Source organism: Camarhynchus parvulus, chromosome 5, assembly GCF_901933205.1.
Source record: "Camarhynchus parvulus chromosome 5, STF_HiC, whole genome shotgun sequence".
In the NCBI taxonomy this organism is placed as follows: Eukaryota; Metazoa; Chordata; class Aves; order Passeriformes; family Thraupidae; genus Camarhynchus; species Camarhynchus parvulus.
Window position 1 is genome coordinate 11,780,826 of NC_044575.1, and position 17,752 is coordinate 11,798,577.

Here is a 17,752-nt window from a genome sequence, read left to right on the forward strand (position 1 = left end):
TTGGGATGTGCACACAGTTTAAGAGCACTGAGTCAGTGTTTTTAAGGTGTCTTGAGTGATTTTAAGTCAAGATGACACTGGTAGGGTTTTACCCTTGTGCTGGTTAAACTGTGATCAAAGCACTTTAGCTGCAGACAGAGCAATAGAATAATTTGGGCTGGAAGGGACTTTTAAAGATCATCTAATCCAGGCCCTCTGCAGTGAGATTAAAAAAGATAGGGAAAAATAGAGGCCTAAATTGATTATCAGTCAGCATGGAGGAAGAGATCCCCACATGGGGCAGAAAGGCTTATTCCAGCACAAAATCAGGAAAGAATCTGAGCACTTTTGCATTAGAGCTTTTCAGCTGTAGTGATCTAGGAAGAATTAAATCATCCTCGTATTTCTGTGCTAAAATGATTATCACGTGGTGTTTTAGGGTCATAAAAACCAAGTGATAATTCTCCACATATGGTCTGAAAACTTCACGACAGAGAAGTCCAAGTCAAAAGTCAGTTCTGCCAGGCTGTTGACTCCCCGCAGTAAATGCACATTATACTATGCAATAGTGGCACCCAGTGGAGACTGGAATTACAGCAAAGTTTGTGCTGCTCCTCGGTATGGTCTGCCCAAACCTATCCTGAGTTTAGGAAGGCAGCAGAGGATTTGGGAAGACAGGTTTATGGGGACCAAAGCTGTGCGCCACTGAAGCATCCTCCTAAATCAAGGTAAGCCATGGCAAGCAGGCTTTTAATCTGAACAGTTTAGCTTTTCTTATCTGTTCATAAAAACCTGGATGGCCTGTTTTCCTACAGGATAGACCCTCTGCCTTAACTGCATTAATTAAAAAAAAATTAAAATCTTTAAGCAACATCTAATGCAAGAGCATCCTTGGGGGAGTGGGGAAAAATGCCTTCTATTCCTACTGCCCTGAGAGTACTGCCTGGATATTGAGAGCATCAGCCTGAGAAACTTAGAGAGAATGTGAGGAGCAGGATGTGTGCAGGGGGGAAAAGAGGGATCAGAATGAAAGCATAGCTCCTTGCTCAGTTTCAATCTAAAAAGGCTGTAAGGTGCATGAGAGAGGAGTTGAGAACAGGAGGAATGCCAGGAGTGTTGGGTAGGGAAGGAATTATCAAGCGAAAAATGTCTTCAAGCTTTAAATTCAGGTAATGCTAAGAGCAGCACCACTAAAATAAATGGGCACTAATAGTAAGCTGTAAGCAGAACAACCTCAAAAAAACCTATGTTACAAAATAATTGTCTATCAGATTTCTGTAAAGAATGTATTATTTGCTATGGGTGGTCAACATGCTGCTCCATGGGGAGTGAGGCTATCTGCACTTGTCATCTTCTGGTTATTGCTTTCCCAGGGATCATGTATTGCGAATAGTTCTGATGAGCAGGGATTTGGGAATAGCTGACACGTTGTGCTAAAGAGAATGGAGTGAATTAGAATAATGTTCCTGCACACAAGGTGTTGTTGAGCTCAGATTTCAGTTCCTGATATATATAGGCCTTACTCATAGGATCCCAAAAATGTGATGAATTAGAATGATGATCTGAGTTCCTAGAGATTGTCCATCCTTAACTGCTTTAACACACTCTGCCCTCTGCATTTATTTTAGCATTTTATTATAAGCACCACAGGCTTTGGCATTTTGTCCATGCTGGAATTTGTCTAGATCTGCAAAGAGTGGCTGGATGCAGGAAAACACCTTCCAGGACTTTCTGTTGATCAGGTTATTATTCAGTCTGAGAAACACTCAATTTCTGGAGAAAGGAAAGATCATTTGAAGGTAATAAGTAGCCTTATTGTAATGGCCTATATCCACATACCATGTGGCCGTAGGTAAGTAAGTTTTTATCTTCATTTTTTATCATAGCACAGGGTATGAAAAGAAAATGAAGTCACTCAGGAATAAGAATCTCCCCCAGATGTGTAATGTGAGCCTCATGGAGGATCCAAACATGATGTTTTACTACTGTCTAGGCTGAGGAAGCAATTATAACTAAAGGGAAGGCAAAAGAGCTGTTAGAGTAGGTTTGTAATTTATTTTTGAGCAAGATACCTGATTTGTTCTGAGAAAAGTAGTTAGAAGGCATAAGTCACCTTTTTGTTACTAAAGATTGCTCCTGTCTCATCCTGTGTCCTGGAAGAACTGGGTTACAAGTCATAGGATCTCACCTAGGAAATGTTCATGGATGAAGACACATGACTGACTTCCTGCTCCAGTTAGCCACATTTATTTATGTATTTAAAGGCCATGACAAATTGCTTTTCTCCTCACTCAGAAAAGGATTTTTGATGATTTTTGCCCCAGGGAACTGGTGGTGTTTGAATTTTCCAGCCCATGGATTTCTGTGTTGGCTGTATCACATGAGGTTGAGAAACACACCCTGCACCTTTATTTTACCAGCTTTGCAGTGTATTAATGATATTGATGTTTTTCTGAGTAAAAATTCTGTTTGCTGCTCCCCTTTGGTTCATCTTCCCTTCAAGCTTCTTTAAACATGAAATAACACACTTGCATCTAATTTTTGGCACATTTCTCTGCTAGAAGAATTTATGTCTTGTATTAACCAGTAAAAATGAAGCCACAAAATGTATGAAGAAGGTAAGGCACTTAGGACCTGGGGCATTGGAGAAGACATTAGGACAGAGAAGTCCAATTAATCAGACTAGGACATCCAGCCCAAAAAAAAGGACAGGTAATTGAGACATACTCATGTAATTACAATTGATTTTTCTTACAGAAAAAAAACCACCAAAAGACAAAGAATGACAATTGCTGAAAGTGGTAATGGCAAGGAAGTGATTTTAAGTCAAGATGACACTGGCTTTTTTTTCCTTCTTTTTCTCTTTTGTTTTTTGACGAAGATATGAGTGCTGATTTCTGATCCTTCTAGTCCTAAAAAGAAGAGTAAGCCTGTACCAATAATTAGTATTTCTTCATTAAATTAAAGAGAAAATAACAGAGAGGGAGAGAGGCAAGGATATAACAGTCAAAGACCTTTTCAGTAACATAGATTCTAAGATTTACAATTGAATTAAGAGAGATCAGTTAAAACTCATTAAAAGCCAACTGATTAGACTGCTGGTGTTTTTATTTTTTCCTTTTAGAAGAATGGTTTGTGGCCGGTTATTTTGAACAAAAACATTTGCACTTTCCTTAAAAATCCTTAGGGTTTTGGAATAAGTACTTCCATTTATTTTGCCCATTCATCTTTGTAGCGACTCCTGTATTTTACTTCTGGTTAAAGTTGCTCTTCCCAAAAACAACTAAGGATCTAAGCCATGAGTGTCAATAAAAAGCTAGCCAGCATCTCTGTTGCTGCTGGGCAACCTGTCTATGGGGGTTGGCAATGGAGGTGACAGAGATATCCTGCAGGTTTTGTGCATTAGGAGTGGGAAACATAAGTTTTCTGTCATGGAAAGGATCATTGAAAAGGTGTTTTGGATCTACCTTGCTTTAGAAATATCTTTGTTCAGTGGTGGGACTAATGAATCTCCAGAGTTTGTAGTGAATCTTTGCTGTTGGCAACATGGAAGTTATTTTGATGGGAAGCAACATGGAAATAAATGTTATTGGTATTTGATATGGGTGTTAGTAAAAATCATAGTCAGACAAAACCCCAATGAAGGGTAGCCTCTTCTTATGTGGCAGAAAGATAGGCTAATTTTATCCAACAAAGTATCTGGGTGCTGGTGAATCATTTAATTTCTCTAATATTAATAACATTATGCCACCTAGTGCATTAAAATATCAGTGCAATTTGAACTGGGTTTTTAATGACAGAAACCTCATTTAAAAAAACCCCAAATTTGGCTACCAATTTAGGCAAATTCAGATTAAAAAAACCCCAAAACCTATGCAAGCCCTCTCCCCTGTATTCCCTTGTATGTATCTCAACTGCTTTATGTACAGAGTTGCTTCAAAAATGGGCAATTCTATAAATATTTTGAAAGCAAAAGCCCACGTGTTCAGTGCAACAACTGCTGTTTAGGTTTTTATACAGAACTTTAGAGCAGATGTTGTGAACTGAACACCTAAGTGCCTAGGCAGTCTGAGACTATTCTTACCTGTAAATACCTGGAGTTACTTTTGGGACAACATGGGATGTGGAACAGTTTCTAGCTTAACTAGGTCTAGGTGCAAGGACTTATTGATGGCGCCTAATTTCACTAAAGAATGTTAAACCTTCATTTTGTCATATCATTAATATGCCTCGATTGCAAGGCACTTTTCACACATTTTTGGTGAAATAGAGCCTGAGGCATGCTCTTTATTTGTGGAGAGAGCCAGCAGTTCTTAGCACACAAGAGACTCACTTCAAGACAGTTTTGAATGATCTTTACTAGAACATCTCTTTCTCGTATGTATGAGAGATTGGCCTGATTTTTTAATTTGGAGGCTACTAATCTAATTATAAGCAACATGGAGGATATTTTTATAAGTCATTTGCACTGATCATTCTTTTTTTTCCTCCAGGATCCTTGTTGGCTTTGAATTTGGTATAATTTGTTTATGTTGAATCTTGTTTTATATGGTTTACTTTCCTCATCTGACATCAGTCACAGTAAATTTAAAAAAAAAAGTTAAATTCATATGCTAAATTCATCTTTGGTAAAAAAATATTGGGAAAGACATAGCACAGACTTTGTAGTGGCCTTTGCCTACCAGTTGCTATCATTTCTTCCAGTGGCAGTTCTGGCTTGTTACACTTTCCTAAGGGTGAGAAGGATGTGACCAGGACTCTGCCTCCTGCCCAGTGAAGCTGGACATATTTGTACTCTGAGACGTGATGGTAATTTATAAATGGAATGCCCACAGTTCTTTCTTCCTTTTGTTCTTTGTCAGCTGTAGAGATTAAATATTGGAAAAATACTTCTATTGATATATTTTATTTACAGTCTGAATAATTCTTGATTGGATTGTCTAGAAAATGATATAGATTTTGTTTGTTAATGCTTTTGGGAATGGGGAGTGCACAGAAGGCAAGTTTCAGGAGAAAGTCCAGTAAAGCACAGTTTCATTCTAGGAAGGCACTGTCCTTCAAAACAGCATTTTCCTTCTTTTGGATGCCTCGAATCTGAGTTCTTTCTAAAAGTCTGGTATATTTTGATTTCAAGTTACATTCTTTGACCTAAAGGATTCAGTAGCTGTGGTTTCAGAATGATGTGTATATACCTCAGAATCCTAGCTGTCACCCTTTTCTAGTATCACTTCTAGATGCCCAGTTATGTTATCATTGATTCCTTGTGAACCAGAACAGATCCTCATCCTGGGAGCTCTCCTGGATCCAGGAGAAAGCCAGGAGCATTCTGTGGAGACCTGTGGTGGCTCTTCTGTTCTTTATGGACTGGCAGATGGCAGAATGCAGCTTGGTCATGTGAAATTTGTAGTCCAGACTTGAGCTTTACTGATCTGGGGGATTCAGTTGGTTTGGAGTATGGAATGAGAGTTTTTACTGCTTATGAGATGTGAGCCTTGTGTGTTATTGGGGAATACTAATATTTAGTAATTTGTAGTTGTTATATTCCTTCTGCCATAACATCCCTTGCATTTTTCTAAGAATGAGAAAACTGGTTTATGGATTAGGAACAATATTAGAAAAACAGGTAGTGACTGGATGACAGAATCAGAACAGTGTTTGGGATTTTCCTAAACAACATATTTGTTTTCCCAGATCTAAAATAAACAGCTAAAATAAGGCAAATTGGGGTTTTATCTTTGCCATAACATAACACTTCCACATTTATCTATCCAAAATACCCTGAGAAGATCCTGGGCTATTGAAGCTGGAATCTGCTCACTAGGTAAATTCAATTTCAGCCAGTTCTGACCTGTTTTTCTGATGTTAGATCAGCTTATGAAAATAAGCTGACTTGGAAATACGATTTTGAATGCAGAATGTAACTGCCCCTGTATCAAGGTGCTGTATGGTACTTATCCTTGGATTTTTATATGTTGAAAGAACAATCTCTACTGAAAGGGTAACAAAATTTGTGGTTTTGTTCCTCCTAGTTCAAACACTAACTTAACTTTGAATGTATGTGTTTATTATTCTTCATAAGAGGGGTTCTTTATGTTGAAACCTGTTAAGGCAGCAAAGAATATTGAGTAGAAGAAAAATCAAAATTCAGCTTGTAAAAATATTCCATTTTCTCTGAGTCTTAGGATTGTTCTTATTTCTTCTAATATAGAATCAATGCAGCAACTGTATTTGACCAAAGAGCAGCACTGGAAGGTGCTAATGGAGAGAAAAACATCTGAGATCACTTTATCTGAGGACTCCTAGTAGACCTCTGACTTCTCATAAAGACTGTATGTGAACAGCTGATCTGAAACTTGAATTTCTTAGGCTTAAAGCAATTCTGAAATTATTTTATTGCCACTGCAGTCATAGACATAAATCAATGCAGGAGATCCAAGGAGATTTACCAAACTGTCAGGAGAGGAATCTTAGGACCAAATAACTTGGGTCTGCTGTGGCCAATAAAGTTCTATCATTTCTCACCAGATGAAAACTATCCCTTTTTCACTTTTTGTGAATTTTTTATTGAAATAAGGGTAGCAATTTCCTCTGTTGTTATTACAACATGAATGAACTCTTATTGAGTTGCTCACTAAAGGTTTTATAGCAAAAGTACTGTGAGTGTTTTCATTATAAATGGGTATCATAAAACTCTATAACTTACTTGTAAAAAGTCTCTGCCAATAAAAATCTGGCACATCCATGGTTGGTTCTGGAGCTAATTTATTTAAAATAATTTATTAAAATAATTGAACAGCCATTGTGAAATAATGAATGTAGCAAACAATTCTATTAATGCCTGGTGCCTCATAGCACTGTTCTTAACAGCAACAGAAATTTTGGGAGGAGAACTATGAGTAAAGCACTGAGTCAGTTTTGGTAACTATGTGAATTTAGACATAAAACCATTTTTCTGAGCAAGTTACCGTGTATATTTAATACATTACATTATACAAATATTCTTCTATTATAGTGCATTTGATTAGTGTACATATGATTGAAATACTGCAGAAGCCTTGCATTTTAGAGAGTGGATTTTTTTAGGCTAAATTGACTGACACCATTGATATGAGAAATGCAGGAAAATTGTTTGCAGAAGGATCTTTTTCTTAAAAGAGTTTGCAAAAATCTCATCTTTAAAATAGGATGTTGTGCTTTTTTTTAACTCTTATGCATGTCCATTGCTCACTTTCTCTACCTCTCTAATGTAACTCTGCTTTCTACTGTGGTGTTTCCATTGTTGTAATTTGAGAATAGAGTAGGCTTGTATTTGTGTGAAAGTCGGGGTATAATGCTATACACCTGGTCAATAATTTTAATTTAATGAGAGAAATTGTATGTGCAATTATAGTAATAATAAAACTAGGGATTATCAACATTATTAATTAAATCTGCAGCATAATGAAGGTTTCAAATTTTTGACATGAACAAATCAAGAATTCTAGCAGGAAGATTATCAGATACTTTTCCTGAGAGAGGAAAGACACACTCTGAAGAGTTAGATTAGGTGATAATGAGTGGCTGTGACCTCCATGCTGCTCTTTTTGGATAGAGACCCTTTCTCATTATCGTAATAAAATGAGGGTCCTCCAAAAATGCAATGTGCATGAGTTTTTTTTTTAATCATGAAAAGCTACACTAAGAGATGCTAGAAAATAAAAACCACGGTGTCACACCAAAACCTAAATGATACAAAGTAATCAAACATGTTAAAAGAGTGTTCTTGTTTTTAAATGCCAGGCACTAGGTGTTGGAAAATTTACCCTCACACCATGAAGTGTCTGTGACATTATTTATTTAGAAGTAGATGACTGGTGCATATTTTTTTCAGGGAGCACATCTCATTTTCTGGAGTGCCCTGCTACACATAACCCAGAGCCCCTGTTTGTTTATAGGAGTAGTTGAGGTGGGTGTTTTTCCTGTTCTCAGACTGTGACCCCCCAGGGTAAATAAAAATGAGGGCTATGTGCAAACTACTAATGTATGGTCTCTCCTTAATTCAGACTTCAGATCCCCGTATCTTGTTCAGCATTCTTGTACACCACTTGACAGTTCCTCTCATCTTGTTGACAAGTCCTTTTTAGGGTCTGTGTGGCTTCATTTTAATGGATTTCAGACCCCAAAATATAATGTATAAAGCCTTATCCATTATTTAAAAGAAACAAGCATGTACTTTCTGGAATTTGTAATGCAGATGCTGATACCAAGAAAACCCTACAAATAGGAATAGATTCTTGCAGCTTAAAAACAAGCTGGTGTATCCAGCCCTCAAAAATGTAGGGCAGAAGAACCTGAGAAAACTTTTGGTGTCATGTGTCGCATAATTTCAAGAATTTAATCTTTATCATATGTAATCTTTATCATATATATAATAAATAGTTCTTACTTAAATATATATCATAATATGGATAATAAATAGTTATTTCTTATTCTTACAGGGTTCTGACTCTACATGTAACATAGTCATTATTGGGATTGCCTGACAGAATAGGAGAAAGAAAATGTAACAAATGTTGAGTACAAGGGTAATTGCAAATGTCTTTTCTTTCCCCCCTAAACCATCGTGCTCATTTGTGACCAGTGGTTTCCCCAGTGGTTTTATCAATGTAACCCAATTTTGTGAACACCTACCTGCTCTACAGTGACTTCTGCATAACTGCAAGCGAATTCCTTTGCAGTCTCTTCTCCTGCCCTTTGTAGCCACTCAGGGTTTATCCTGTAGAAATGGAGGGATATCACGTTGGAGGAATAGCTCAGGAAAGCTGAGTTTATCCTTGGGTATTTCACTTACCTTTGTGGGGAGTAATTTGAAGCAATGGAAGCTGTGATTTGTGGGAGTGGGGATATGTGAATATTGCTAGGCTGATAGCAGTGCAGTGCCTGGTTTCTTTTATCAACCACAAAAATACTTTAAAAGACTGTTTTATCTTCAGTTCTCAATATTGAGGGAGTTCAAAGCCAGCTATTCTCTTATCCTTGAAGCAAAGGCAAGAGAGAAGTCTTATCTTGGATTTTGACCTTACTGATTTTGTCCATCCTTTCTGTAAAATGACTTATTCTCTATTATCTCTTTGACAACCACTTGTACTTTTTATCTGCAACAGACTTAGAGCATCTCTGAGTGCTGAGGAATGTGAATTTTGAGGTGCAGGGCTGCTTCCTCTTGGTTTCATAGTGAGAAAGGGTTTGCACAGGATTTATCTTTTGACTCCTAGACAGTCCAGAGTAAGGAACTTCCTATTTCATCTTGCTCTGCACTTTGCTTCTCCCTGCAACATTGATGTAAAGTTGCTACTCAGGCATTGCCACATTTCATGCATCCTTCAAGCTGATACCGCCAAATGTCTTTTCTCTTATGCACATAACAATATTCCTAGATCAACTTTACACTTCTCCTTGGTGGGTAAACGTCAGAAAGGACAAATACCTCTTCATCAGCTTGACCCCATCTGAAGGAAGGCAGTTTTAAAGGGAAGTTGTAGTCAAAGTTGCTGCAAACCAAAGCACAACTCACTGCCAGCTTAGATAGAAAGCCAAAGTTATTGACAGAAGTTTCAAAGCTACTGAGTTGGGAACTGGTCAGCCTCTACTCAGCCACACACTATTCCATGGTGTACACCACAGGGCTTTTAAATTAGGTGCTATGGCCACTGTTATAAAAATTCAAAAATTTGCAGTTTTGTTCACTGGTCTCTGCTGCTGCCATGGAATTGTTGCAGTAGTTTGGATTATTAAGGATTCTATTTGGGAGTGTTTTAATGACATCACTTTGTTACTATATCATCTCATTAAATTGCATTACTCAGTAATGGGTCATCAAAATAAAAATACATGGGTTTTGTTGGATGAATATTATAATCCTCCCTCCTTGCCTTATTTGTCAGTTACCCTCTTTCTCATCCTATAAATTTTGATGTGTTTGGGTTTTCATCCATGTTTATATATTTGGTTTGTCACACTAATTTTCATGTCTTCACCCACACATTTAACCTGTCCTAGCTTCAGGTAGGAGGTGTTATTACATAGCATGGGTGAAAGGAAAGACACACAGCTCTGATCTATCAGTTCTTGACTGTTGGGTGTAGCATCTGCTTTTGAAATTCTCTTCTGGGAAAGCTGAGATTATTTAAGGCAAAATCCCCTTTGTGATATTGTTTCCACATTTGCTGCCCTGCCTCTGGATCTCAACATCTTCATTTTATTCTTCTGTAAAACTGCTTTGAAATCTGCTGGCTGTTCTTACCAGAAGCACCCAGATTTGGGCTGATGGTAATATCCATGGAATTCACAGTGGGAAATCAGCTGACAGAAGCCTGTAAGATTTTCTGGTCTCACTAAATGACTGGAGATCAATTCAGAGAAGGCAAAAAAATGTTTTGACCAAAGTTTTACTAATATGTAGTGATCATCTGAATGTGAAGTGAGCGAACAGGAATGGTAGGAAAATTTGAGAAAAGGTCTTCAGCAGCATTTTATACAAATGAACATAGACATTTCTAAAAGGAAGGCAATAGGTCTTGGTTCCCAGAGTGTCGTGGAAAAACTGCCTTAAACCCCCTTGTGGGAAGCAGAGAGTTAAGACTGCTGTTGTGTGTAATATTTCAAATCATGAAGTCTTTAATGCAATTCATCCCAAGTTCTGTATTGGTATCTTTAACAGATGCCTAGTTTTATTTAATATTTTTAGGAGGAAGGACAGGTATACTGAAGAAACAAGACTTTTGCCCCAGAACTCATTTATTCCTGTTGTAGAAAAAAAGAAATAATTTCCTTTCAGAAGACTTGATCTATGCAGTAACATGGTCACACATTTATTTTGTCACTTGGATTAAGTTTCTACAACAGGGCTATGTTCATAAGGATGTAGGTTGCTGGCATGTGTCCAGTTATCAATACTGAAATATTAGGGATCAAGCATTTACTGAACACCATTCCTCAAACGCAGGGGCTTCACAGCATCTTGTTGCATTCATGGAATTCATTTGTTTGCATTATCTGGCTAACTGGTTCTTTTGTATTGCCAAGGTGATGAACAGATTTGACATTTAGCTGATTACTTCACCAAAATTAAACAGAAAACAGGGCAACCATCCAAAGTTCCTTTCAGTGTGAAACCTAATTATAAAAATGCTTTGAGCAGCAATTTCTTTTTGGATGTTAAAGTGCTTTTATTAGATTGTTCCCCTGTCATTTTAAAATTTATTGCTAGACACTTATAAATGGGGTTGCCTGCTGAAGTAGAATTATTTTATTTTCTGTATTTAAGATGGAAGGAAAAAGTGTATGGAGAAAATTTTAGGCTGAATTTTTTTTGTTAGTATTTTACGTGTTTCTGAAAAGGAAGGAGAATAACTAGTGCTGGGTTTCACAGACCCAAAATATGTAATTTATCTCTGAGTTGAATAAAATTGTATCTGCTTTTTTTATTCTCAATTCAGCTACTCCCAATTTCCAAAACCCATCACTTAGCAAATAATGAAATCAAATATGTGATTTAAATTTGAGTACAGCAGTAGAAGCCTATCATTAATGTAGATTTACACAATTACTGGTGATAGAAAAATCTAACCATGTACTTGTACCTGTCTTTCATAAGCCATTACCTGTTCTCAAACAGCATAAAAGTACTCTTAAGTCATTTGTCAAGGGCATTGAATATAAGTAGGCCAAGTGAATTTTAACCAGTAAATTTAGAGCTGAAGACTGAAGTGGATCTTAGGCGAACTTTCTTGTGAAGTATTTCTTGAATGTCTCGGAATACGTTTAACTTTTTATACTGCCTGTTGTTATTAACATCCTTTGGACCCCAGACAAGGTGTGATCTGGGGAGATTTCAAGGTGACAAAATTGTGGGATTTTGCATATGATATTGTCTAGCACACTTTGGGTACTAAATCATCTTGTGAGGACATAGATTAATTCTTGACACTGAGATCTATTAATATACCTTGAAGCCCAGTGAATTATGTGACTCTGCTGTTTCAAGCTGTAGAATTCTGTCATAACTAGGAGGAAATATTTTGCTGTAGGTAGATTAATGTTGAAAGCTTGTCAAGAAAAAGTTCAACATTGAAAATTTATTCTTTCTCTTTTTGCCAGTGCTAGAGCTTCTACAATAAATACCATTTGTGATCTGGGGAAAAATAGAGATATAATTTCTTTTATATTTGTCTGTGTTATTAGAGTTTCAATTATATAGTCTATTTCTTATTAAAAACTCCATCCCAGTGAATAATCTTACAGAAGGTAATTTTTACTCCTATCTACCTGAGAGCTTTTCTCATAAAGTACGGTAACTGTCAGTACTTATCAAATAATTTAAATCATGCCCATTGCAGAATAAGTAATTAAGATAACTCAACATTCTGTATTAATAAATAACAAAAATGAGAATAAGAGATTTGCTAGATACCCTTTTTGAAGATAATGGGTAGGACTTAACATGGATGTTTTGAGGAAGCTTTGAGTTGACAGAGAATGCAGTCTGAGCAACAGAGCTAAGAGTGGGTGTGCAACACAAATGTGGTTTTTTTTTTTTTTTTTTTTTTTTGAGTGTTGAAGCATATTTCAGTACTAAGCCTCCTTAACTCCTCCTTGTATCTCTAAAGTGTCCAGGGCTGGGGGTGTTTAGCCTGGAGAAAAGGAGGCTCAGGGGAGAGACTTTATCACTCTGTGCAGCTCAGTGGAAGGAGGGTGGAGCAAGGTGGAGCTCGGCCTCTTCTCCCAGGCAGTCAGTTGACAGGACAAGGGGAAGTGGCCTCAAGCTGCACCAGGGAACGGTTCAGGCTGGACATCAGGAAAATTCCTATGTGAAAAGGGTTGTCAAGCTTTGGAATGTACTGCTCAAGGGAGGTGGTGCAGCCACCATGACTGAACAGCACTGAGTGCCATGTCTGCTTGACAAGGGGGTCAGTCATAGACTGCACTCAGGGATCTTGGGGGCCTTTCACATGCTAAATGATCCTATGGTCTAACTACTTGCTTGTACACGTGATAAGTTATTCAGAGCTATGTTAAATGGGGAGAAACACATTGCTGTTAATTTGAAAGCTCCCAGATTGTGTCCCTGCGCACAGAGAACACTTCCTTGCTGTGTTTTGTTGTTCACAATGTCTCAAATGGATGTGCCCTGTTGCTGTCTTTTGTTGTGCCAGTGGGCCTCCTATAATTGAAACCAATATGTGTGTATATGATCTATCTGCCTGAACTGTGTAAGGGCACTTCAAACACTCTGAAAGCATAAACGTAAGTCAGTTTCTCATCATTCTGTTTCCCTCTGAAGTATGCAAGGGATGTGTGGACCTGGCTTTAATACAAGTACTGTGCAAGCTCATCAGGAGCAGCTTGGCCAGGGTCATCTTAATAGTATTCTTCTTGATCCTGTGATGGCTTTGTGACAATTTCAGGGAAAAGTGGCAAAAAAATTTGTCTTTTAGACCTTAGTGCACCTTGAGGTTTGAGTCTTGCAGTAGAGCTCAAATGAGGCATAGTAGCAATTAATATTTGTTTATCAGAGCTTATTTTTGGGTTTATATTTAACTTTAGATGTCTGTCCGAGAAGACTTTGTTGGACCAAAATTGATTTCACAGAAACATTAAGGGAGAAGGAACTGCAAGACTTTTGGCAGGACAACAAACTCATATGCTGAACTCATTTGTAGCTGCTAAACTGAAACTTCCTGTGACACAAAGGCCACCAAGTTTAAGTTATTTTTGAAAATAAATTGAGTAGTTTAGTCACGGCCAAGAAAAGACAAATAGAAAACCATCTTTGGTTGCAAAAGTGCTTCCTATAGTATTTCTAACTTCCACCTATTGTTTCTCCATAGGTGGATGGGATACTGTGCCTGGCTGACATCCTCACTGATACCAGCCATTCTGAAGCCACGCATGCAGAAGCAGCAGCAGTAATTGCCCAGATCACATCTCCACATCTCACATTCACTCAGCATCTCAGCAGCTTCCTGGAAAATATGGAAGAAATTGTGACAGCACTTGTCAGTAAGTTTTCTACAGGACTTCTGAGTCCAGTTAAAATAACAGGTTAATATTTCTAATTTCATTAGAAATATTCCGTAAATAATGTTTAGCACCCTTCCCTTAACAGATAAAATAACTATTTTAAATTCTGAACCAGAGAATTCTGCAATTACATAATATTTTTTTACTCCAGGCCTCATGTGAATAGAATTTATAAATATCTGTAAAAATAGTATCTGTGTGAAACTCTATCTCAAGAGCCTCCAAGGAGGACTCAGCAAAGCATCCTTTTGTCTGGTTTTTGTCTGTAAAAGAGGAATATTGAGAACTGATAACCTTTATGCCTGTTGTATTTTCCAAACTTGCTTGGACTCAAGCTCACCACTACATCTGCATCTGTATCATAATTCAGAGGAAAAGCAGAGTGTCATATAATCTATGGGTATTGTTACAAGAAAATGAAAGATCTGTCTTTCTTGTCTAGGTCTCTGATCCATGGTAAAGTGAGCCAAAGGTAGCAGCAAGACTTCCCTTAACCTGGGCCAGTGAGGGTACTTTAGAAAAACAAGATTACATTTCTCATTGCTTTCTAAAGAGAGGAATATCTTATTTCTGGCAGTGTGCTCCCTCCCTCTCAAATAGCAGAAGCTTTCATTCAAGCATTCTTTTCTCTCTAGTCTAGAAATTCAGTTTCCCAGAGCTCCAAGTCAGAATGTACTGTTTGGATTTTCTGATTTGATTTCTCATGTATAATAAATAAGTACATTTAGAATTTTTTCTAGTGAATTCAGTGGTTGCAGTTAAACTGCAGAACTTCAATTTGAATACAGTTGGGGTTTTTTTTGTTTGTTTGTTTGCTCGTTTGCTTTTTAAAGAAGAAAGAGTAGTATGAGTGCTTGAGGATTCTGCTATGGCTGGAAATTATCTGAGCGGTATTTAGGCATTCTTCAAGAGGTCCAAACAGAACTAATGATGCAGAAATCAAGGGAAAAATTTATGCCTGATGTCCTGCAGCAAATGGAGAAGCCTGTGCCCCAACACTGCCTGGAATCCAGTGGGTGGAATTCCCATCTGCTGAGCTTGGTTCTGTTGTAGCTAGCTCACCTGACCTGGTTTGTTTCAGATTATTTTCTGGGTTATTTTAGTGAACTGCAATCAAGGGACCATCTGAACAGTATATCCAGAATATATTAGCTGGTGGATCATTCCTCAGTTGTTGCTCTGTAAGTTCCACAGGAATTTTAGCTGTACATATTCTGCCCAAGAAATGTAAGTGTTAAAAATAGAACATGTATAACTTTGCAAGAGCCGTTTCGGTAATCACACACCACTTTCCTTGTAATATTTATAACTCAGTAATTGAATTACTGTAATATGTTTAATTTCTAAACCATGCAGAAATCCCATTACCAGGTGATTCACATCTTAGTTAAAGTACATATGTACAAGGGATTAAAAGGTAGCTGTCTCTTCAGCACTTATTGAAGTTGAAAAATATGCAGGATGATTTTTGACTACAGAGAATTAGATTTAGAGATAAGCAACATGTACCTTGTTCTAAAGAAGAGGATAGAATTAGTCTCATATGGGTCATTTACTTTTAGCTTTCTGCCTCCTGTATTTGATTTTATTTAGTTATATCAAGCTTTATTTTGAACAACATGCAGTGAAATATTCCCAGTAGAACGATATACTAGGTAGAGCATATAGTTCATCAGGGGTTCTAGTGAGGTGGGTGTTGATGTCTTCCAAGTAACAGGTGATAGAACAAGAGTAAATGGCCTCAAGTTATGCCAGGGGAGTTTTAGATTGGATATTAGGAAAAAGCTACTTCATGGAGAGAGTTGTTAAATGCTGGAAAACTCTGCCCAGAGAAGTGGTTGAGTCGCCATCCCTGGAGGTGTTTAAAAGCTGTGTGGATGTGGCACTTGGGCCCATGGTTTAGTGATGGACTTGGCAGAGATGGGTTTGGTTGAAGCTGATGATTTTAGAAGTCTTTTCCACCCTAAACCTCTCTATGATGTTACATAACTGACAAAACTAAGTTTATATTTTTTGTTTCCTTTTTTTATCTCCCTGTTTATGAACTTGATATTGACTAATAAGATCACTATTGCAAGCTGCAGATGCTTAAATACTACCTTTAACAGCTGCATTGAAGGAATGACTTTTATCCAGCTTATTTTCTGCATTCCTAGAACTGTGCCAAGAAGCCTCATCAGGTGAAGTTTTCCTGCTGGCTTCAGCAGCTCTTGCCAATATCACTTTCTTTGATACCATGGCTTGTGAAATATTGCTCCAGTTAAATGCAATGAAGATTCTCCTAGCAGCGTGCTCAGACAAACGCATAGTGGATACTCCATATTCCCGGGATCAGGTGAGGAATTTCTCTGTCACATTTGGGTAAAAGCCAAAAGATTTCAGCACTGTGTCTGTTTTGATACAGCCAATTCTTTCTTGGGTCCTTTCATTATATTGCCTCTTTATCTGCTTCAGTTCCTTCTTTGGTTTTGGTTGTTTTTTATTTATTTATTTTTTTAAATGAGCATTATAAATATGACAGCTTTAATGTGATTTTCAAAAAGAAAAAAAAATAGTTGAGTTCCATATATCTAAGATAGTAGAATTCATTGTTTTTCATCATGAATTAGGCCAAATAGTGACACAGAGATCCAGAGAGGTTATGGGATCTCTGCCTTTGGAGGGATTCAAAACTTGACTGGACAGAGCTTTGAGGCAAAGATAAATATGGAGTCTAAATATAGAGTTGTCAATTCAAAGATGAATTAGCTCCAAAAGCTGAATAAGGACCTGATCCCCAGCCCATTGACGTTGGTGGGCTTTGGACCAAGTCCTGTCTGCCTGGTAGATGGCTTGCAACTTTTTATTGGCAAATACTGCTGATGTGCTTTTGCCTTTCTCTTTCCTTCTCACTAGTATTTTAATTTTTTTTTGTAAAGGGACACAGAATACTAAAGGTCTATGCTAATGCACAGATGAAATCAGGGGGAATTCTTTTGCTCCTCTCCGTCACTCCTACGCAATGGGGTGGTGCAGGAGCACTGCTTATTTGGTGTCTCAGTGATTAATTTTGCCTCAGCAGTGATGTGTATGAGGCCTGAGAGCTCAGTAGTGGCCACTGAGGGATGGAGGCTGATACTCAGCAAACTTAACCTACTTCTGTCCATGAGACCTTGTGACTGTAATTCAAAGTGCACCATTCAGGCCTCACAACCTTCCCTTTCACTGCTCTGAAGGAGCCAAAAGATGACTTATGGTAGATTTAGGATCTGCGCTGCCACAGAAGGCTTTGCTCATCCTTAACCAGCAGCCAGGCCTTGGAAATAAAGGCCCAGTGGACCCTAGAAACTGATTATTGGTATTCTAGAGGGATTACTAGGTCAGCTTTGGCTTCTATTAGTAGCACTTAGTCGTTTTTCAGTTCAGGTCTGTGTATAAAAAGATGGAATTTAAGCCATAATTATTGTAGTGCTCTTTGGGCAAAGTCAGAGATATCAGTTGTGGTGTTGTCATGGCTGTGTGCTATTATATATGTACAATCCTTCACAGTCTTTTTAAAAAATTCTTCCTGTATGCTCTCATAGTTTTGATTTCTCTATTTTTTTATGTCTTCATCTGAATTCTGCTATCAGCTGTGAGTTTGCAGTTTGCTCTGTGGGCAGCAGAGCAAGCCCCTTCTTTTTTTGAGGAAGGTAGATCTTGAAAGAAATAAGTATGACATTTTTTAGGTGAC

At 37.7% G+C, this 17,752-nt stretch overlaps 1 protein-coding gene across 3 annotated transcripts in view; it reads left to right on the forward strand.

Moving 5' to 3' along the window:
• INSC (INSC spindle orientation adaptor protein) overlaps nt 1-17,752 on the forward strand; it is a 127,171-nt gene that overhangs the window by 95,303 nt on the left and 14,116 nt on the right. For all 3 annotated transcript variants that reach the window (XM_030949570.1, XM_030949572.1, XM_030949571.1), the window contains 2 exons: nt 13,848-14,019; nt 16,197-16,375. In XM_030949570.1, coding sequence (XP_030805430.1) covers nt 13,848-14,019; nt 16,197-16,375 — 351 coding nt within the window. The remainder of the gene's footprint in view (nt 1-13,847; nt 14,020-16,196; nt 16,376-17,752) is intronic.